The 24,299-nt window shown below is 36.5% G+C and overlaps 1 protein-coding gene across 1 annotated transcript; it reads right to left on the bottom strand.

Annotated features, from left to right (window-relative positions):
* Positions 1-17,893: 17,893 nt before the first annotated feature.
* Positions 17,894-23,448, bottom strand: LOC149175153 (pectinesterase-like). Its single transcript, XM_089419534.1, has 2 exons — positions 22,206-23,448; positions 17,894-18,709 (listed from the first exon to the last, which is right to left on the bottom strand). The coding sequence occupies exons 1-2, from the start codon at positions 23,197-23,199 to the stop codon at positions 18,012-18,014; spliced, it is 1,692 nt and encodes a 563-aa protein (XP_089275660.1). The 5' UTR covers positions 23,200-23,448; the 3' UTR covers positions 17,894-18,011.
* Positions 23,449-24,299: the final 851 nt, after the last annotated feature.

The following is a 24,299-nucleotide window of genomic DNA, read 5'->3' as shown; positions in this document are numbered from 1 at the left end:
CCGCTAATGGGTCTTCCGAGTAGTCGACAATATCATCCATAACCGTCACGAGTTTCCCGCGCCAGCTGCCTCCAGGACCTAGAGATCCCTGTCACTGTTATGACTGGGAGTAGGCGGGGAAGGGTCAAGGAGGAGGAGAGTAAAATCCTAGGAAGTAAAAGTGAGAAAGGTTAACCATAATGGCGCAATGACATTGTGAAGAGAGAATGGGGCTATCGTACAAGTGAGCTGGGAGGTGCAGGCGCAAGTGTCCGATGATGCTACAGACTTCAATGACCAATCGAAACCCTAACCCAAACCTGGTCTCCATTTCATCTCCTCCAAATCCATCATTTCCTCATCCAACAACTCCCTTTAGAATATATTTTAGTTGTATTCAACTTCAAGTTGACAAGTGAAGTGGTAAAATTATTTCCGCAACATTTCCATTTGTTTGTAGGTTTATTGATTTGTTTGCAGCAACAATTATGGTGTTTAATTTTGTAAATTGGTATGGTGCTCTCCATGGAATTAGTGAAATAATTTTGCCAATGTAAAATCTTTGGTTATTTTTCAAAAAATAGAAAAAGGGATATTGCATTGGTATGAGAGTTGGTTTTCTTATTAGCCTAAGGGTTTGTTACATATCAATTTTGAGAAGATTATGAGTTGTTTCAATGAAAACAATTGAAACAGTTGAGTCTAAAATAATTTGAAATAGATCACTAAAGAAAGGGTTCATCATTATAAAATCAAGTTTATTGAATATCTTCAAAGAGGTTAAATTTATATTGAGACCGATTTATATTGGGTCGGATTTGTGATCATTTGAGATCATCAAACTATTACTAAAGGAAAGTGATTACCAAGGCTGAGTTTGCAATGATATCATTTCGAGTAAGGAAACATTTCCCTCTTGTCAAATTTTCTAGGTTTCCAATCTGACGTGTTGTTCATGTAATCTATAATTTTCATTTCCGTTGTTTAGTTAATATACAACTAAGTTCTACAATTAAGTGTTGACATAAGAGAAATTGAGGCATTTGATTTCTTTGGTATTTCTCGCCAGCTAACCATTTCTTTCTTATGGTCACAATTTTATTTTCCATGGGACGGATCCAAGGGATTCACTCGAGGAGATTGGATGGTACACAATTAGGGCTGAGTTTGTTCATAAGAAGACATGAAACCGAGACCATGTCGTACTCCAGCTACCAAATTGAATGTCATTGGGTGTGCACAGATCAAATTTATTCTTATGAGAAAGGTTTCATGAGAAATATGATTCATCAACTATAGATTAAGTTGATGTATGGGTCATGTTTGATATTCAACAATGATTCGCCTATTCAATTGTCTGAATTCGATAATCTTGTGGGCTCCATCTAATTTTTTGCCATGTAAAATTCCGTGGGAATTCATGTTGCACATGATATTATTGGACTAAGATTATAATGCAAGGAAAACAAGGGATGCCTTAAACATTATATGGCCTTAAACAAACACCTAGGGCTTGGTATTCAAGGCTAGATACATATCTGCTTCACTATAGATTTAAAAGGGGCACAACAAAAAAAAAATTACACATACAAATTGAGAACCATAAACTGTTAGTTGTTGTTGTTTATGTTGATGATAGAATTTTTGGCAATGAAGAAAATGAACTTAGGTAGAAGTTTGTAGATGATATGAAGTCTGAACTTGAGATGTCTATGCTTGGGAAACTATCTTACTTCCTCAATTTACAGGTTGCACAATCAACAAGAGTAATAATTATTTCTCAAGGAAATTACCTCAAATAAGTCTTGAAGAAGTTTGGGATGGAAGAATGCTCGTTGGTAAGCACTCCAATGGTCAGCGGATGGAAACTCAACAAAGATGATGAGTCACTTGAGGTTGATCCGACTCTATACATGTCACTTATTGGAAACCTTTTATATTTAACAGTCCCATGACCAGATATTATGAAATATGTTGATGTTGTTGTAATATTTCAAGCAGGACCCAAAGAAAGTCATCTCTTTGTAGCAAAAAGGATTCTCAGATATTTGAGAGCCACAATGGACTATGGATCATGGTGTCTTAAAGGTAAGAAATTTTTATTGAAAACATACATAGATGTAGATTGGGAAGGAAATATAAATGAAAGGAAGAATACAACTGGAAGTGTTATCTTTGATGGTGAGAGACTTGTGGCATGGTTAAGAAAGAAAAAAAAAATCTTTATTTCAACTTCTGAGGTAGAGTTCATTGCAATAGCCTCATGATGCACTCAGAATTTTGAGATGAATCATACTTTGCAAGATATATGGCAATATATGAAGATCACATTCCTATTATCTATGATAACACAAGTTCCATTAGCATGTCCAAAATCCTTTTATGCACTCAAAGACTAATCCAATTCCTATCAAGTACCACTTTCTCTGAGAACAGGTTGACAATCAAGTTGCGTGACTGGAATATGTTCCCACAAAGGAGCAGATAGTTGATATCTTCACCAAACCCCTATCATGTTAACCATTTGAGTACTTAAGGTATAAATTGGGAGCATTTTAACTCTCCCCTCTCATCTAGGTATTCTCCACAGGGATAGAAGGTAGCGCTCTAGTTTAGTAAAAAATTTAGCATAAGAAGTAGCTGCCAAGTCCACAAGACTGCACTAATTGCGGGGGGCTATTAGTTGCAAGGGGAGCATTTAATTTTTTTCCATCAATGTCAAAGGGTGAGAAATAAACATAAACATTGGATAATTATTCAGAAAGGGGGAGAAATCAACAAACAATAAGTAGAAAACATAAAAGGAAGAATTGAAGGAAATTGAGGCAAAAGGTGTGAGTTCTCCTTAGAACCATAGGGGGAGAATGAACCAAGAGGAGAAGGATAAAACAAATAGTCATAAGGACTTTCCAATTTAAGAGTTGCTTACATTTTGTCCCATATGGATTTAATTTGTTACTAATTTAATTATTGGTAGCAATGTTTTTGGTGTTACCATTAATGCCAAAAGGGGAGAATGTTGTGATAGTGTTTTCATTGATGTCAAAGTGCATGGACATATATGTTTAAGTTGTTTTTCGGTCTATAATGAAGCCTGACTTTGGAATAATTTTTTGTATAGAATATTAGCTTAGATGCCCTTACAAAGTTCCCTGATGGATAGTTCTTAGAAATACCTTTACAACAATATGTGGAAGCTTGAAAATTGTCCAAGGGTTCAAAAGTTATTACAATTTGAAATTTGACAGGGTTTCACGCCTCAAGATTCCTTAAAAACCTTGTGTTTTATAAAGAATTCCTTTGTTAACATAATAGTCTATGTTCTAAGGTCAGGAGGGACCCTCTTTTACATAGTAGATTGATATCCAGATTACCACACCCTAGGGGTTCGGTCCCACTAGGGGACATGTATCTCACCCCAACCCTTTATTATCAACACATATGTGCACAAGGCTCTGAGCCTAACAGACCTTAGAGACAAAAAATTTCCAACTATAGCAACAATTCATATCCTGTTGTGTTCTTTCTTTGCTTAGTGTAGTTACGTTAAGGTCTTGAGATCACAAGATTAATGGGGGAGAGATGGGCTTTTATTCCTAGAAACTACTGTAAACATTGGCATATTTCCCTAGCCTATACTCATTGATGCATTATGCCAATGGTCCTGAGGTCCTAAGATAGAAGGAGCGAGATAGACAAAGATTATTAACTACAAATGAGATTTAAAATATAAATCTCACCCCACCACTTGTAAGATTGGATGATTTTTATGAAAGACAAAAGTATGATGCCCCTTATCTCCGTACTAATGACATGGCATGAAGATAGATAGAATGACGTCATTGGCACGATGATCCATAAAATTCCATGGATATTCCATTAGACAGTTCATCACAACAAATCTGATAATATTATATTAAAAATATGAGATTCTAAACTATTACAATTTTATTGAACTTTAAGATTTGTAGATTCTACTGTAATTAGTGCATGCATGCAAATGGAAATTATGCATAAAATTAGAGAATGAAAAAATAAGTGCATACACACAAGAAACAAGATATTCTCTTTGGGAAACACTTTTGGGAGAAAACCCAACTAGAAGGTGAGGTCGCTTCGCTCTGTTTCTCTGTTTGGAAAAATGGTTGTAGGTACAAAGAAGTAATGTTTGTGGCCTGCAGGTTGCTATAGTGAACAGATCCTCTCTATGTGCTCTACCTCCTATCTCTCCTCGCTATATTTTCTCAGCTATGGAACAAGATTCTCTCGAAATAATGGAATGCCTCTTCCTCCCAATGGCTCGGTTAAAACACACCTTGATAGCCTACTCGTGGTTAATTTTGACTACAAAAACTCTTAACTAAAGTTACAAAATAGGCTCTTCTATATTATTTTCCATCATAATCATGTGGTGAGCCCCTTTTCCATGAATAATGGGGGCTGACATGGCATCATCCCAAACTATAGGTGTGAAAACAGGAAGGTCAACTTCTTAGTGGCATAACTTTTGCATGTCGACTACAATTGATATGCTTCTTACATCATTTGAAATATCACTGTGTGTAGAATATAATGAAATAATTTGGAACTAAAGTGGAAAATTTTTACCCCAAAAAAGTCATTTGATGCCTTAAAACACTCCTTGAAGGTTTCAGACCTCGTTTTTCCAAACTTTGTCCAGCCAGTAAAAATAGTCTTGTGAGCTAATTCCTCCACTTTTTTCCACTCCAAATTCATCGAGATGGATGAAAACAATATAATGATCCAATATGGATCAAAACCCCCCATTTTTGAAGCATTTTGGTCCCCAAAAGCTTTTAATAAATGAGGTGAGGAAAATTTTCCTCCACCTTCTCTTTGGTGTACCATTTAGATTTTCCTGGAAGTTGTCCATTCATTCAAATATGTCAAAGGTCATGTTGCCCATGTGTTTTAGTTCTATACCTCTTCTGCAAAATTGTATCTTCTATCAACTTTGCTTGAGCATTTGGTGCCAAATCCTCCACAGAAGGTAGGACCTGTTCCTCTTCCAGATCTAGCATGGAAGGCTCACAGAGTTTCAAATTCTCTACATTCACAATTGAATAAATGTGCATATAAGGTGGTAAATTGAGTCTATAGGCACTATCACCCACCTTTTCTAGTATCTCGAAGGGACCATACCTTCGAGCAGTAATTTTCTTACTAGGCCCGTGCAACCTCTCCTTGTTCAACTATAAGCAGACCCTGTCTCCCACCTTGAATTACTTCTCTATTTTGTGTTGATCATATCTGGCCTTATACTTCTCATGTGACTTCTATAGTGTTTCTTGTACCTATAAGTGGATATGCCTGATCTTCTCTATAAATTTTTCAGCCCTCAAAGCATCTCTTGTAAGATATTCCTTCACTCCTCCTTGTTACCCATATGAAATATCCAAAGGTGAAGGTGGAAAATATCCAAATCAAGTCTCAAATGGGGACTTTATCATAGAAGTTTGGACTACTTTGTTGTAAAAATGTTGTATATATACTAGATTTTCATCCTAGGTCTTCAAATGCTTCTGGTTATATCCCCTCACACGTTGCACCAAAGTATCGTTGACTACTTATGTCTACCCATCTATCTGTTCATGGAATGTTGTAGATCTCTTCAATGTTATTTCCATCTTCTCCCACAATGTAATCCTGAATGCTCTAAGAACTATTGTATCCCTGTTTGAAACGATGCAACTTGGTATCCTAAAGTGCACCCAGACCTGTCCAAAGAACAAGTTTGCTACTTCTTTCCCATTGATGGTCTTTTTACAGCACATCAGAACACACATATTATTGAACCTATCAACTACCACAAACAAGTAGCCATGTCCCTTCTTGGTTGTCAGTAAACCTCCCACAAAGTCCATGGAACTTCTTTCCCAAGGATGAGTAGGTATAGGTAAGGGATGATATATACCCTATTTCTTGGTTCTAAGCTTTCTCGTACAACAAAAAATGCATCCTCTTATGAACCTAGTTACCTGTTATTACATCTTCTCCCAATAAACATACCTCTGCAAGTTAGCCACGATCTTCCCTACACCAAAGTGCCTTGCAACCTTGGAGGAGTGAGCCTCTATGATCAGTTACAATCGCTCACCTTTAGGAACACATAGATTATCCAGCCTGTAGAGTAACCCATCCTAGAGATGGTAGTCAACGGTGTTATCTCCATCATGCACATGGCTCTGACTCTACAACTACTAATACACCTCCTTGAAGTCCTCATCTTCTAAATAAGCCTCTCTGTATGCATCATGGGTGAATGGCTCCACGTCCATAAGAGCTATGATATTTGATGTGTGTGTGGCCTTTAAAGCATGTGGACCAACTTGTTTGTGCTTCCCTTCTTATACTTGATCACCAAATGAAATTGTTGTAAAAACCCCATCCACTTATAATTCATGTTCTGTTGTAGCTTACTCTAGGCGTGAAAGTATTTTAACAACTGGTGATCTGTGTGGATTATTGTCTCCTTTCCCTTTAGATAGTGCTTCCACTTATTCACCTCTTGCGCCATGGAATAGACCTCCTTGTTGTAGGTAGGGTGGTTAAGGACTGCCCCCTGAAATACTTCAAAATGGTAGCATACAAGCCTTCCTCCCTACATCAAGACAACTCCCATAGCATACCCACTTACATCTATCTCCACTTCAAAGGGTCACTGCAAGTTGGTAATGCTACAACTAGTGCTTCGCTGACCTTCTTCCTTAACTCTTTGAAAGCCCTTTGCTGACCTTTTCCCAACTAGAAAATCTTGCCACTTACTGTTATGGCATGGAGCATTGCTGCTACCGCTGAAAATGAGGCTATGAACTTCCTCACGTATTGTGCTACCCCAATGAAACTCCCAACCTCATAAAAATTAGTAGGCACCGACCATTTCATGATGGCCTCCATATCGGAAGAATCTATCTTTAGTTCTCCTCCACCAATCACATACGCAAGATACACCGAAGACTGCTATGCAAAATCACCCTTCTTGAGATTTGCTAGCAACTATTGCTTCTTCAATGTTTCTATAACCTACGTAAGTTTGACATGTGCTCCTCCCATGTAGCACTATATACTAGTATATCATCTAAATAGACAATGAAAAATGAATCTATGAAAGTGTGTAATACATCATTCATTAATCTCATAAATGTAGTTGGTGCATTACATAGGCCAAAAGGAATAACTAACCACTCATACAAACCTTGCTTGGTTTTGAAGGTGGTCTTCCATGTATCTTCTTCTTTGACTCGAACCTGGTGATATCCAGACGTCAAGTCCATATTGGTGAAGTACTTTGCTTGTTGAAACTAATCTAGCCTGTATGCCTATAATAACTCCTCCAATTGTTTTTTCTGTTTATTAATACACCCATCTAGGGATGACTTACCTATTATGGACTCCTCTTTAGACTAACTTTCTCTTAAAAATAATAAAGCATACTTCTTGCTGGAAATGCTGAATTTCTTGGCTTCGTTGGCACTTACTAGTGAAATTGTTTACTTGCCTTTGTATGCTTTAATGATGAACAATTTTCCATCCTTGATGAGCCGGTACTAATTGGCTCTCCTCATGAATATTGCATCTCACATGTACATGTATGGACTCCCAAACAAGACTTCACATAGATCAAGGGGAACCACATCTAGATCTAATTCATCAATAATTTAGCACTGATAGAAAATCTAATTTTACACTGTTTTGTTACCTTCAGCTCTGCATCCTTATTTACCCATCCCAGTGGATATGGGTTTGGATGATCACAAACTTCCAGCCCTAAATTCTTGACCAGCTCTGTTGCAATGAGATTACCCTGTTATCCCGAGTCAAACACAGCATCAATCTTTGTCTTCTTGACTCGTATCTTTATATGGAAGAGTTTGGTCATTTCTTTCTCTTCCTATTCTTGAAGGCTACTAAGACTCAACTCCTTCTGCACTGACGTGCAGATGATACTAGCATCCACATATGAGATACTTTCAACTTGGTTGCTTGAATCCGTAGCCATGATATTCTTCTTCTTATTATCTTTCTTCTTGTTCTTCAGGTTTAGGTCTGAATGCAACTTCAAGCACTGCTCCTTTGTATGGCCATTAATGTTGTAGGAATTGCAATGGTGTCTAGGATCTTTGCACTGGTATGATGTGGCCATCATATTTTTATCTTTCCCCCCGTTTTGCTTCTTCTTCCCTTCCTTAGAAGCTTCCTATTTCTCGTTTTGCTTCAATCATCCACTTGATTGTGCTTTTTTCAGGCTTATGCTTTCTAGTTATTGTGCCTATACACAAGCCTTGTCCATCAATTTTGGCTTTAACATCATCACTTTCTCACGCAGATGGAGGTGCAAGCCCCCAAAATACTTGAGGAGTACATATTTCTTCTTTGAAGAGGTACCCAACGTAATGGCCATCTTCCCGAATTCCGTCATGTACTCCTGCACGCTTTGGCCTGACTTTTTTCTGAAGTAATGGCACTAGATCCACTATTCCTCCATGTATCTGATGGGATAAAACTGTGACCTAATGAGAGTTTTGAAATCTTCCTACTTACTCACTGGAGGTTCTCCCTCCAACCTCAGGGTTTCTGTGTGGCTCTCCAACCAAGTCAATGCATGGCCTTCTAATTTCATTCACGCAAATGAGATCTTTTTCCCTTCCTCATTTTGATGGACACTTAAATAAACTTCCAATTACTCCAAATAGTGGTTTAGCTTCAGAGCGTCGATCTCACCATGATATGACTTGATATTAAATTTTGCTTCCATTTTAAATATGAACTCATTCACAGCACTCGAGCTGGGTTGATCATTTCCGAGTTCCTTCTTTGGCTGGTTCTTTGTGTCTTCCCTATCTCCCGACCCCCCTTCTAATTTTTCCTCTGCATTTGAACCCCCATCTTCTCCAAATATCCCCATCTTATTGCTCAAGGCCACCATGAGGAGGTTTATTTGTGACTTGTTGTTCGAGCAGTGAAAGCCTCACCTCTACAAGATCACTAGGTTCACTTACAAAATCATCAACAACGATTAGGGTTTTATGATTTTTTACCCCACTGAGCTAGATCACCTCCAAATTTCCAAAAATAACCAAAGAAACCTTCTCTGATACCAAATGATCCATAAAATGTTGTGGATATTCCACTGGATAGTTCATCATAAGAGATCTAATAATATTATATTAAAAAGTTGAGTTTCTACACTATTACAGTTTTAGTAAACTTTAAGCTCTCTGGATTCTACTGTAATTAATGTATGCATGCAAATGTAAATTATATAGAAAAGTAGAGAATGACAAAATAAGAACACACACACACAAAAGACACAAGATATGCTCTCTTGGAAACCCTTTCGGGAGAAAACCCAACTAGAAGGTGAGGTCGCTTTGCTCTCTTTCTCTCTCTAGAAATATGGCTATAGGTACAAAGAAGTAATGTATGTGGTCTATGGGTTGCTATAGTGCACATATCCTCTCTATGTGCTCTACCTCCTCTCTCTTCTGGCTATATTTTCTCAACTATCTCATAATATTCTCTCGAAATAATGGAATGCCTCTTCCCCCTAGTAGCTCGGTTATAACACAACTTGATAGCCTACTAGTAGTTAACTTTGACTACATCAACTCTTAACTACAGTTACAATATAAACCCTTATAGAGTCTTTTACATCCTAATCATGTGGTGAGCCCCTTTTCCATGAATAATGGGGCCTGGCGCGACATCCTCCCTAACTATAGGTGTGAAAACAGGAAGGTCAACTTCTGAGTGGCATAATTTTTGCGTACGAACTCTGGTTGGAGAGCTTCTTGTGTCATTGGAAATATCTTTATGTGTAAAATAGCATGAAAAGGTGCGACGCTGAAGCAGAAAAATTTTACCCCAAAAAAATGTTGTTTGATGCCTCAAAATACTCCCTGAAGGTTTCAGACCCCGTTCTGCCAAACTGGGTCCCCCCGGTAAAAATGGTCCCATGAGTTGATTCCTCCACCTTTTTACACTCCAAATGCATCGAGAGGGATGAAAAAAAATATAATGATCCAATTCAGATCACATGATTTTGATGACAAGGATTATATGTGGTAGGTGAAATGGCAATGACGATGTTAGAATGACATCCACCAGAGATAATATGGCAACCTAGTGGAGGACACATGGCATGCAGGTTCAATGTTTTCAGGTGGCCAAGAGGGTAAAAAGCATATGACACGTGGCACCACCCATTGAAGGACACATGGTAGATGGTGATGCAAGCATGATGTCATCTCTCCCATCAGTGGTCCAAGTAGAGATTGAGAGATGGAGAATCGAGACCAAGAGGCCGAAATAGAGGGATGAGAATGACTCCATCAGTTGACAAGAACATTCATGTCTTGCCTCAGTGGTGGAGAGGAAGGCACAACTAGGAAATAGGCCGAGGTTGACAACCAAGGAACGATAACTTTCACATCAATCAATGATCTGTCGATGCATTGAAAGGAGCACCAAGGGCCCATTTTTTATGGTTTTTATTTGGAGCACATGACCGGGCCTTTGTGGTTTTTTTAGAGCTTTGACAAGCAATATGGACATATGTTTAAGGATGCAGGCACTGCGCATGGTCTATAGTATTCATTAGAGATGTTAAGCTTATGGTCCATAAAATTTGTGGCTTAAGGCATAAACAGTATTACACAAGTTGTTCTACAGTCTTGATTGGCTTCCAGTCCAAACTCCATGCATGAATGGTCTCATGCTTAAAAGGAAAGGCTTGAAGAATATGATAGACCTTCGAGAATATGAACTAAAGCCATTCTATAGTCTTGATTTTTCCTTCAAATCAAACACTCAACATGAATGGCGAGAATGTACTATATTTCGTAGTTATGACATATATGTTAGCCAATTAAAGTTGGAAGTCCTCAGTACAAATACTAGAATTGGCTAAAATCAACAGTTAAACACATAAAAAACCTCAAGGCAATATGCAGGGTATAAAGGTTGATTGGAGATCAGATATAAACAAGTAGAACAACAAGTGAACAAAAAGATAATGAATAAATTAATGAATTTGTTGAGTTGTAGTAAACTAAAATTTAAGAGTAAAATTATTAGACCTAATTCTTTATAGGCAATAGAGAATGAGCAGAATTGATGTAAGGGATCATAGGTGTATTGAGACAGGTGATTTCCATGAGCAGGACAAAAAATAATTGAAGATGGAAAGCCTTCATGGTCTAAGTATGAAAAATTTATCAAAGAATGATTAAGATCGGGTTGTGCAAGTCGGTGCTTGTACAATAGGGAGTTGGAGCTTCCTTTCAGTACCTGTTGATAAGTGAGGGAGTTGGAGCTTCCTTCACGTTGAATCTTGAGAACCCAACATGTTGGTGCTTGCAATAATAAATGGGATTGAAGCCTTCAAGTGGGTTGTAGCCTACAAGTTGATGTACTTGAATTTATAGCTTTGATTTCGTCATAATAAGAAACACAATTGGTGTTTTTCCGAGTTGGGTTTCCACGTTATATCTTTTTTCTTGATTTATGAATTTGATGTGTTATTGATTATTGATATTGGTGTTAAGTATTTTTTACTTTTCGAAAGAAATATTTTAAATTGTCATAATACCGATTCACCCCCCTCCCCTCTCAGTATTATCCTAGCTTCTAGCATAAGGTTCAATCTCAAGCAAGGGATCTTAAGAAGAAAATTAGTAATACTATTAGATATGTTCATGATGGGAATCAACAAATTTTACCATTGAAAGGTCTCATATTGTTAGAGTTAATTAAAAAAGAAAGAAGAGTAACACCCATGGAACACCCAAGAATACAAACATATAAGTTATGGAGATTGATGATAATGGAAAGCATCGAAAGAACCAGTCTAAGATGAAAGGAATATAAAAAAAAGTTAATGCAATGATATTAATATCAAAGGAACAAAGCCTTCAAAATTATATGAATTTTACTAGGTTGTTGGAGGCATGCTGGCATACTTAATCTAGGAGAAAGAAGCTAAAAAAATTACATTGAAGGAAAGGATTGAAGAGTTGGAAATGGATTTACCATCAAAGCCATTGTTTCTTGAACCCATCTCTAGAGTCAGACCAAATTTAGCTTCACAAGATGTATCACAATGAAATTCTAGGATTAAAGTGGTGTTTAGTCTACTTGTCAAAATATTCCAAAATGTTGTGACTAAATTTAATAAAAGAATTGATATGATTTTGGAAGTGTGGGAGGTGGCTATCTCTTAAAATTAATTCACTCATTAAATTTTGCAAAACTACTGAGAGAATGATGAAATGTTTTACAAGGAAAAAATTAACTACATTCATCATGTAAGTATAGAATATGAATGAATCACGCGGAAAAGAACACAAACTTCCATCACTAGGGAGAATCGAGCAATTAAATGCCTATTGGAAAGAAAGAATAAAGGTAGTCCATGAATTAATTGTTAAATATGACAATATAAGGATGGGATAAATTGAAATTTTCTTTAAATTAATTAACGTGACAAAGGAATTAGAAGGACCCATTCTTATCATGGATGAAATGCTATTAAAGAGATAGAAAGTGCAAGAATGTGTCAACATGGGTCACATGGCGAAATGACTTCAATCAACTTGTTGATTTCCCCAAGGAGATGATTGGTAAATGGTTAATTATTTTATTACTAAGAATGAAGAATAATTGGACGTAGTACATAAATTTGGCTATGATTCCAAAGACAATGAAGATGAATTATTCAAGGTATGTGTAAATATGTGGTGCCAATATGAGAATTCATTAAGCATTGGATTAAAGAAATTTTGGAGAAGGTATCCACCTCAAAATAACTAATCAATGGTTTTGAGGGTTCCACTTCCATCATGCACCCTACATTTAAAAGGAGAAAATTCAACATAATGAAGGACTTGAGTCTATCACTGTAAGTAGATTGTCTAGCTTTAGTTTTCCCATTTTTTTCTCACTTAGAAATCATCCATCCTTTTGAATGTGGACTCTTCCAAGAATTATGGCTAATTCCTAATTCCTTTTTCTTTCCTCTTCCAAATATTTAGTTTAGTTATATTTTTTGCAGGAGCCCAATCCCTGTCCTTAAAAGGACAAATGCATTTACATTTCTTGAACTTTGAACTTTGAGTTTTAAGTCTATGAATGAAAAGGTGTTTCAATCCTTAAAAGTTTTAATGGAAGTATATTTTAAAGTTATTTCAAAATGTGTGCCATGAATTCTTTATCTACTCCAAATTCTTGATATTTTTATTTATAGTCATGTTGGAAAATCTATGAAAATTTATTAGTCATGAATGTTGAAATTTATTTGACTTTTCTATTCATAAATTTCACTATGATTCCAAAGACAATGAAGATGAATTATTCAAGGTATGTGTAAATAATGTGGTGCCAATGTTAGAATTCATTAAGCATATTATTTTGAATTTATGAGGTATGACCATATCTCAAGCTTCTTTCTTCATTTTTTGTTGGACATGTAATTATTTATTACAAAGGATAACCACTTCTTAGAAAATGACGAGGGGATGGGGGGTTGTTCCCTCAAATTCTATCTTTGGGATTTGGCCAACTCAACAATGCAACAAAACCTTCTTACAAGTATAGGAATGTTGGGAACTAGTGGAGAATGATTCTCAAAGAAAGATCAAGCAACTATGTAGGTCTTGCCTAATGCCCAGAAAAATAAACTTCCAGAACTAAGAAAAGATTGAACAAGGACAAGGTTTGGATCTAAATTTCAATAGATGACTTAATTCCGAACATAATGGGAATATTTAGTGCAATAAATCCTATGATATTCTAGAGTTATCATATTGAGGTAAGGGAAAAGTGAATATTTTGAAGCTTCAAACCCTCAAGAGAGAGTTTGAAGCATTAAAGATGAAGGAGGGGGGAATCTTTTGAGATTTGAGACTTTTGTGATATGAATTATGTTGAAATGCTTCTCAATTCATTGTAAGGTTTTTATTTATCTTTGAAATTTCAAACAATCATATAAGGCTCCTAATCGGGATGAAGGTAGTGATGATTCAAATGTCGAACAGAAACAAAAACCCTATGTGATGGATCCATAGGTAGAAATTATTGACCAATTCATAACCAAAGTAATGGGAGTTGTGAATTAGATCAAGATTCATGGAGAGATGATTGAATATCAAAAAATATGGAAAAATTTCTCAAGAGCCTACCTAAGATGTTTGATGTGTTTTTCATTGCCAATCGAGGAGTCCAAACATATATCTAAACTAATAGTGGGAGAATTGATGAGATCTCATTTGTTGCAATGAATCATGAATCAATGTTGAAGAGGATTCCTTAGAAAATTATTTCAAGAATCAAGAAACCATCAGTTGAGGTAATCACTGAGGTCAAAGAGATAGAGGTAATCAACAAGTAAAAGGAAAAAAATACTAAAACAACTAGGACAACTAAAATGGCCTAAACAGTCCTAGAATCAAAGGAAGATAGACAAAAGATAGACTAACAAGTCCAAGGTACAATGTTACTACTACAAAAAGTATGGACAATGTGAAAGTGAATTTAGAAAGAAATATTCATATTAGAATAAGAAGGGACATATAGGTCAATGGTCATATCATGTCAAATCATTGAAGAAGACCAAAACAAGGCTCTTTGGTTATTGGATATTGGTTGCAACAATCACATGATAGGTGACAACAAGTTGTTTTCTAGTATTGATAGCTCTATTCAATCTAAAAAACAATAATGAGATAATTATCAAGTCAAGGACATAGTTGAAAGTATTGTATTTGTCCCGAATAAGAAAAATGAAGAAAAATATATTCTTCATTTCTTTTACACACAAAATCTTAGACATAATATGTTAAGTATTAGACAATTGAGTCAACATGGTTATGATGTTATATTGAAGGAATCCACCTGCACGATCTGAGAAAATTCAACTAGTAGAAGACTTGTTGATAAAGTCCAAATGACCAAGAATAGAATATTTCCATTGAATCTTAGAAGTGTAAATTTGTCACAATCGTATGCATACAATGTCTCAACCATAGATAAGACTTGGATATGGACCTTTTAGAAGATTTAGTATTTTTATAGAAATAATTAATTCTTAAGGGAAGACCCATATTGAATGAGAAAACTAGCACATGTGAAATTTTCATTCTTGCAAAGCATCAAAGTGATTTTTCCAAAAGCCTCTTGTAGATCCAAGGAGCATCTAGAACTTGTCCACACAAATCTATGTCAACTAAAGATCATTTGAATGGTGGTAGTCTTTATTTTCTAAATTTTATTCATTCCTTTAATTGGAAAGTTTGGATGTATTTCCTTAAGAACATATCAAATAAACTCACAAAGTTCAAATAATTTGAGGATATAACAAAAAAATGAAGTGGAAATGTTATATTGCTCATATCATATGAAGGAGTGTATGACTCAAAGGAGTTCAAAATGTTTTGTATACAATAGGGAATTAGAAGGAAATTCACCTCCAGACACACTCTACAACAAAATGGAATGGCTAAACAAAATAATTAGACCATCATGAACATGGCAAGGAGTATGCTAAAATCTATAAATTTTCCCAAGGACTTTTGGGTTGAGGCTATTGCTTGTTCAACCTACAAATTGAACAGATTTCCAACAAATAGTGTAAAAGGTAAAGTACCTCAAAAAGAATGGAGTGGCACAAAGTCATTTTTTTCTCGTTTCAAAGTTTTTTGTTGTATTTCCTATGCACATGTCCCAAAAAAACTGAGGAAACTTGACAACAAAAGTGAAATATGCATTTGCATTTGGTGTGATGAACATCCCAAAGCCTACAAACTATATAACCTAGTCACTAAGAAATTTGTGGTGAGAAAATGTAAAATTCTTGGAGGAAAAATATTGGCGTGATCAAGAGAATGAGGCAATGGATGGTAGAAATCCATCTCTCCCAGTAGATTTGTATGTGGATAATTTAAGATGGAAAGTCCTCCCACCAAGATTGCTGAGGTTATAGGTGGAGAGACAAGAAAATAGATCTTCCAATAGAGAGTCAACAAATTCAGTGAGAAATTAAGAAATAATCCTTCTTTCAGTAGTGAGTTAGTAACTTCAGTAAGAAATAAAAAACAAGGAGGTTGTGTGAAATATATGAGTAGTGCAATGACATGGATAAGGAAGCCCATTTTCTCTTATTAACCTATCAACCTACTTATTTTGAAAAGGTAGTGAAGGAAGAGCATTGAGTGCATGCCATGAATGAAGAGATCAAGCTATTGAAAGGAATCAAACATGGCATCTTGTAGAAGTCCTAGCTAGTAGAACTATATATTGGTGTTACATGGGTGTCCAAGTTAAAATTAGATGAGAAAGGTGAGATACAAAAATATAACTCAATGTTGGTTGGCTAAGAATTTGCTCAACAACCTTGTATTGTATATGGTGAAATCTTTGCTCCAGTAGCAAGTTTGGATACTATTAGAGTTGTGTTAGCCATTGCAGCCCATAATAAATGACCAATTTACCATATGGATGTGTAGTCACCCTTCTTGAATGACAAACTAGAAGACTCATGTATGTAGATCAGGCACCAGGATTTGAAATAAAATACCAAGAGTACAAAATATATAAGTTGAAGAAATCATTGTATGGCTTGAAGCAAGCTCCAAGGGCCTACTATAGTGAGAGTGATTCTTATTTACTCAATAATGAGCTTATCAAGAGAAATAATGAACTTACTCTTTGTTAAAAATTAAATTAAGGTAAAATCATTATAGTTTGTATTTATGTTGCTGCTGACATGATATATTCAAGGAATTTGATGTTAGATGATTTCAAAGCTGCTATGAAAAGATAATTGGTATGACAAATCTTGGTCTCATGAAGCATTTTTTGGAAATTAAAGTGAATCAATATGCACAAGGGATTTTCATATGTCAACAAAAGTATGCTATAGATATCTTAAAGAGGTGCATAAAAGATAAATGCAAACCAATAAAGACACCTATTGAAATAGGAACAAATTTGAGCAAGCGAGATGATGGAATCGTAGTTGATTCAACATTGTTTAAAAGGATTGCAGCCAATCTCATATATCATACTACAACTAGACCTTATGTTATGTATGCAATTAGTTACATTTCTAGATTTATGGAATCTCCCATGGACTCTCATTGGAAAGTTGGAAAAAGAATTTTGAGTTTTATTATAGGTACGTTGATTATGGACTCTGGTACACAGGCTCTAAAGACAACACACATTAACGATACACAAATATTGACTTGTTGGTATTATTGATGATAAGAAAAACACCTCTTGATATGTTTTTCATTTCGACACAAATTTGATCTAAGGGGCATCTATGAATCAACCCATTGTTTCAATATCTTCTAAGAAATAGAATAATAACAATTATATCATCATGCCATGCAGTATGGCTAAGAAGACTTGAAAAATCTTACAAATTTAGAAAATATGCCAACTTCTATTATTTTGACAATAATTTAGCAATCACATTGTCCAAAAAAAACATGTGTTTCAAAAAAAAATAAACACATTAACACTCGCTATCCCTATAATCACATGTTTTGCTCAACTAACATATATATTCCCTAAATCATTGAGAAACATTGTTTAATATACTACTGAAATTAAAAAGAAAACCTTAAAACATAATTTCCTGAACAAGTCATTCTAACAATTAATTGTTAAATATCTTAAACCACTTATTAATTCTAGATATTTCTTTAAAAAACTATTAACCCTAAATATTTCTTTGAAAAAAATTAGTCCTGAAAATTTCCAGAAAGAAATCTGAACTTATCATAAGATTTTTTAAAGCAGTGAGCATGGTAAGCCATGCCCTATGGATTTTCAATTATTTTTTATCTCTTCTTTAACATCACATACCATAAAAATATTTCAACTAAATCAATGAGTGTAACTAAGTTACATGTGATTTTATTTATATTTATATACGTGGAACATGGATGGCCTACAAGACACTCAACAGCAAAACGAAACATCGTCAAAACATTAGTGAAGCGACTTCACTAGTCTGTTAATCCGTCGACATAATCGACACCGGTGGACTGCAGCCATGAATCTCCTTGTATGAATTCTCCAACAGTAAACTTGCTCGCCTCTTGAGAACTTGTGATTACCCGATACCCGGCCCATTTCACGCGCTTAGCAGTTGCTGCTCCTGGGCCTGTATTCAAATATTCCCCATAATACAATGTTTTCAACGCAAAATCTCCAGACCATTCCAGCCAGCCCGCAGGCTGAATAACATCGTCTAGATAGGACTGCATGTAAACCGTTCGGGAATACTCCTTCCATGGCCTCCCCAGATATGTTGGGAATGAGCTTTTCACCGGAACAAGGTCGGCATCGGGGGTGATCTTGCAGTTGTGAATGGAAGTTCCTGTGTTCTGGTTCGGATCAGTTCTGCCCTGTGCGGTGATTGCATTTTTCTGATTTGCACCGGGTTTCCTGGGAATCATAGTGCAGCTTTGAAACACTACTGCGGCATTCCCAAATATGAAGTCTACAGTACCCAAAATGTTACACTCCCTGTAGAATTGGCGAAGAGAATGCGCGTACAATGTGTCTTGGTACGCTGCAATCTTGCAGCGATATAAGACTGATTGGTCTGATCCTACACGAAGAGCCACCGCTTGATGCTTATCTGGACCTGCGGTGTTGACGAACGCCATGTCTTGTGCCATAAACCCCTTCCCCACAGCAGCTGCGTTGAAACGTTTTAAGGAGATCAGTATTTAAAGCCGCAAGAGCATAACATAAGCATAGTTCCATTTTTTCTTATAAGAAAAAATCCCCGTTTTACGTTTGTCAGGATGCGTGCATTCTCTGCAATATGAGGCTTTGGGGATTTTCTGAGATTTAAACATACGCCACTGGGGTTTAATCCCCCACTGAAGTACTACCAGACCATAACTGAATCGATAAGCAAAATGCCTCCGTAACCCAATGAAAGATGTTCTCTACCAGAATATTGGTCACTAACATCACCGCCTCCCATATATAAAGTTCTCAAACCAACGAAATCTCAAACAACACCACCCCTGACAACAAACCCCTCAACACTGGTATTTCGAACCTATCCCTGATTGCAAACCCTTGAACACTGGTCTTCTAGAAGAAACTGTTAGTGTGTTTATCACTAATTTATGTTCAGTTTAATTGTTTCTGTTACAGAAAAAGGTCACATTCAGCTACAAGTATGATTGTTATGCTTTTCTATCTGACACTTTAGAATAGGTTAACAAATGTTCTATGCAGTTTTTTAATTCCAATCTATCATTAAACCAATCTATCATTTGGGTAACCTGAACTTGAACTTGAATTTTATGTAGAAGATTAATTTAGTTAGTGTTTACTCTATTTTCTTTTGATAGGTTTGTGTGAAACTTTGTGGGTAAAAATTTAGTTATGTTAAGGGATTGTGTGGCCTAGGCAGGATGTTATCCCTGAGAGATTTCGAGGATTTAGATGCCCCTAGTTCATAACTACAGGGTGTGAAACTTTGTGGGTAAAAATCCAGTCACCCTAAGGGATAGTGTGGCTCAGGCAGGATGTTATCCCTGGGAGATTTTGAGGACTTAGATGCCCCTGATTCATTGCTACAAATCACAAATTAAGCTCTGTGGGTAAGGATCCAGTCATGCTAAAGGATAGTGTGGCTCAGGCAAGATGTTATCCCTGAGAGATTTTGAGGACTTAGATGCCCCTGATTCATAGCTACAAATCACAGCTTAAGCCTACCAAGTCACAGATTAAACCTGCCAATCATCTCAACACTCACATTACCTAACAAAAAAATATTTACTCTATCAAATATCACATTATATTTTTTATAATACATTACACTTCTTCTCCATGATGATTGCAAGCATGTAAACTTTTTAATATTAAATACAGCAGAGCCATGTTATTGTAACCTCAAAAGCTGAACCCTTGAACAGATATGAAATGAAATTTATTAGGTTTGGGATGCATATCATTCTTGGATATTTCGAAGTTTATAGATAAGTAATAATAACTTTATAAAAACAAACTTAGCATTTACCAGCAACTAATAACTCTTTCCTATTCATTGCAGTGTCTGCGAAACGAATTCCGATTCAAGAAATCAAATATTTAAAATGGACACTCTTTCCCGCCCAAAAAAAGCGTTTCCATTTCAAAGTTTCGACCAAGGTCAAATTTTCAATAACATAACAACATTACAGAGATCCAATGATATAAGAAATGTGAGATAATCAACATTAGGAAACAAATAAATTGCGAAACCCAATATAAAAAGAATAGGAGTTGTTTATAATGCGATTTTTTGGAGATTCAGGTGACGGAATCCGGTGGAAGAAATTGAGATTAAATCTTAATTTGTTGCAGTTAAAATGGTTTTTTAACTGCATATTTGGATTCAGCACCCTGAAAAATCCTTGGGACGCTTTGATTGTACAGAAACTAGCTATCAAATTTGCGATTTCAATAAATTACTACTAGATTTTTGACCGGAGAAACCCACCGGAAAGACTTCCAAAAAATCTCATTATAGACAACTGAAAAAAAAATATGAACAATATATTACAATCTATGGCCTCTTAGGATTTGGTTCATGCCTGTGGTTGCAGAGTTTACATGCCAACATCATCATTGTGGGCATCGTACACTATTATACAAAGCATTCAGTCAAGGTGCTAAGGCATCTGGGAACGTACGACTGACGTTTGCAAAGGTCAGCTTTCTTCCAACAATGGCGGAGAGGAATAATCACCCCAATTTTGATGGCATGTTTATGAACCAATTTTGAGTAGAGATAAGTAAAAAAAAGTTTAAAATCCAGGAACGTAAGCTTTAATTTGCATTTTTGTTTGGATTCTTTTCTTGGTGGCCAGAATCATGCCAGAAATAGCCAGGCTGATAATTTTGAAAAATAAGATCCCCGTCCTGCAATAAAAAACATAGTCCTTCAGTAATAAGTTCACCTTCCTAAAACAGAAACACAAGCCAAAGGCGAGTTTTCTGTTTCATAACGGGTTTCTGCTAGAAACAGCTTATCCCGATGTGAGGGTTTTACTGACTTGTGCAGGGACATATCCAGCACAGATTTGAGGCCGTCCTGAGGCGTTGTCTATGGAAGCCACAATTTAGTCTAAACTATTAATTTTTGGTTAAATTTTTTGGGCGGAAATCTAATTCTCTGAGTGTTTTAATCCTTTTTATGGTAGAAATGAATTCAGTTCCATTAAAAATTCTGGACATCCAAAATATACAAATTTGACAATTTTTAACCACATTTCCAAAAATTTCTACCAAATTTTTTCAAATTCCTAACAAATTTTTTTCCTGGAAATCTAATTCTCTGAGTGTTTAATCATTTTTTATGGTAAAAATGAATTGCATCCAAAATATAGAAATTCAACAATTTTTACCCACATTTCCAAAAAATTCTACCAAATTTTTTCAAATGCCTATCAAAATTTTTATAGTTCTCCCACAAAAATTGTGACCCTTTACACTATTTCAGATTCCTAAATATTCCTGAACAAGTCATTGCAAAGTTACTTGTGCAGTGACATTTCCAGCACAGATTTGAGGTCATTTGTCAGATAACAGATTCCTAAATATGTTGAAAATATGATGCACAAGTCATCTCATTTTTAAGTTGATAATAGATTCTACAATATTCCAAAATAAGTCATGTCCATTGATTTTTGGACATATCCATTATATTTCCAAAATATTCTAATAATTCCTATTCAAATTTAAATCTAGTACAGTGTGAATAAATCTAGTGCAGTGCGCCACAGACTTCTGCCTGAAAATCACAAACTAGTACAGTGCACTCACAGACTTCATTCTGAAAATCACTTCCTTACTGGTTAAGGTCCGCAAAATGGATTTACTAAAGAATTAAAAGTTGGCTAGCCATTTACTTAATGTAGAGGAATCAACCAAGCTAGTGTAGATTTGAGGCTATCCTTATTTCAACTTGCAGATTTGAGTCATTTCATTAGGTTGATTGTATGGTGTACAATATTGCAGAAAACATTTCAAAATCTTTGATTTTGCTCATGTCAGTTAATCATTATATTTCCAGACTATTCTAAAATCTATTCACTCTAATACAGTGCAGTCAGAGACCTCTTTCTGAAAATCACTTCCCTAAGAATGGTTACGGTCAGCAAAAAGGAATTAAAAGTGGTGGAGCCATTTACCTAATGTAGAGGAATTGAAAGTGGTGGAACCGTCTACAACATTTCTGCTCCCTGTAACGATCGTGGCTTCCATGCCTTCTCCGATCAGCATGATATTCGTCTTCTTTTTGCCCACTTCCACGTTCTCCTTGTACGTCCCCTTCTTCACCTTGATCACGTATCTCTTAGAGCTTTTCTCCGGGGCCGCAGCTATGGCTTCTGTAATCGTTTTGAATTTTCCAGAGCCATCCTGAGCCACGATCACGTCAGCAACGACGTCGTTTGGAAAGGAACGTAGGAGCCTCCGATCTCCTGCAGATAGCCATGAAGGAAAATCATCCTTGATGGAATCGGACGGGAGGCGTAGCTCGGGGGATGGATCGGGCCTTCTTGACTCCTGCGCCGCCTTTGCTATTGCCAAAGAATTACTCACGAGCTTCCTCAAGTTTTGCACGCTGCTCTCAACAAGAACTCTGGCCACGCTTTTTGGGTAATCTGAAATTCCGTCTAAGCAGGTGTCCTGGTTGGTGATAGAGGCGCTGAGCCATGTCTGTAAATCGTCGGACTGTTCACGAGTGAATGCTTTTAGATCGTGGCGCTTTAAAAGAGAGATAGAGCTGTCAAGTTGGTCCCTTGTAATATCCATGAGCTGCACGCAGTCTTGAAGAGCCATGCTTTGCTTGACGAATCTAGAAACAAGGGCGAAAGCCTTGTTCGATTCCTCCATGGTCACCGTTAGAGCAACGTGAAGGAGCTTCATGGGTTGTGCAGGGGACGATCCTAGATGAGGCGAGAGACTCGAATAACAGAGGTCTGGATAGAGAGTGCTGTTACAAACGTATGCGATCGTATCGATTGGGTTCTCCAGCTCTACAGCTGCTACACCTTCAGCTTGATTCTTGAAAGGGAGTATCAACACAGCGGCACAAATAATGATCGCCACAAGCACCAGGGAAGCCATTGCCGTGACTCTATTTCTTCTTCTTGTTTCTCCTTCCATGGCTATGGAAGGCATTCAGATGCAAAGATTTGGGACCATTGCCGGTCGATGTGTTTTCCTTTTTAATAGGGAGGATTTTTCCCCTATTATTTTCTGAATCGGATTCACATTTAGTCTCCCCTGTGTCGATATTTGATTTTCAGTATATACCCTTAAAATTCCAAAGGCGGCCATTGTCCTGGTGGAAATGGCTTACCGTGCCAGTTGTGGGCAAGTTTTCCCCTCTGTCCCCACGCGATCGAGAAAGCAACGATTTTGTATGAAACCCGAAATGACAAAGAGGGAATCAAGGATAAGGATAATGCACGCCTGTAACAAATGTCTGCACTGAAACCAACAGAAGATACGTGCTCGCATTCATTACGCATTTATGAGGATTAAAAATCTGCGCAAACAGTGAATCCGCACATGGTGATGATTTCGTCTGTCGCAAATGGTGGGTGCGGTGTGGACTTGGTTTGATGTTTTTGGATCCAAATTCATATACACCTATCAACGTGTTTGACATCGCGTGTTTCAATCATCTTTCATGTCAGAACGCCATGTTTTTCTCCCTTTTTCCTCCACTCAAAAGATTGTTTTTCTCCCGTTTTCCTCCACTCAAAATAAGTCTTTTTTAAACGGTGGGAAATCTATTATAATGTTGTTTCATTTTTTCCAAATGGCCGAAAACTTGTTTTAACTCACTTGTTTTATTGGCTATTATAGATTTTTTTTTTTTTTTCCAAAGGTGGCAAAACCTATCAAACTCAGGTGTCAAACCAACAGTGAGGACAACCATCTCTGGCTGCTATCCGCGAATGTCGATTTGACTCATCACCGTTATCAAGGAAAACCACGCCACCTGTAATAACCCGCTGGTGGTCCTTAAGGGAGCAGGCTTTCACTCCTGCCAGATGCCTCTGGGTCTTGGGCCGTTAACCTGTTTCCTTACGTCCGAGGAAGACGAGCTCTTAGCCAAGCAGAAGCAGTTTTACGGCATACCCCAGGCCGAGGCTATTATAGATTTTTATCTATAAATTACATTATCTTTATTATTTAAAGAAAATTAAACTACCTATTTATTAATAATTTCCAAAAACAAATTTTAGCTCCTATCAAATACCTCTAACTAT

The sequence above is a fragment of the Pinus tabuliformis genome, chromosome 4_1 (assembly GCF_031772625.1).
Source record: "Pinus tabuliformis cultivar Carrire ecotype Pingquan chromosome 4_1, CPIR1, whole genome shotgun sequence".
Taxonomy (NCBI): Eukaryota; Viridiplantae; Streptophyta; class Pinopsida; order Pinales; family Pinaceae; genus Pinus; species Pinus tabuliformis.
The sequence above is the reverse complement of the archived record's forward strand: the minus strand, read 5'-3'. Positions and strand labels throughout refer to the sequence as shown.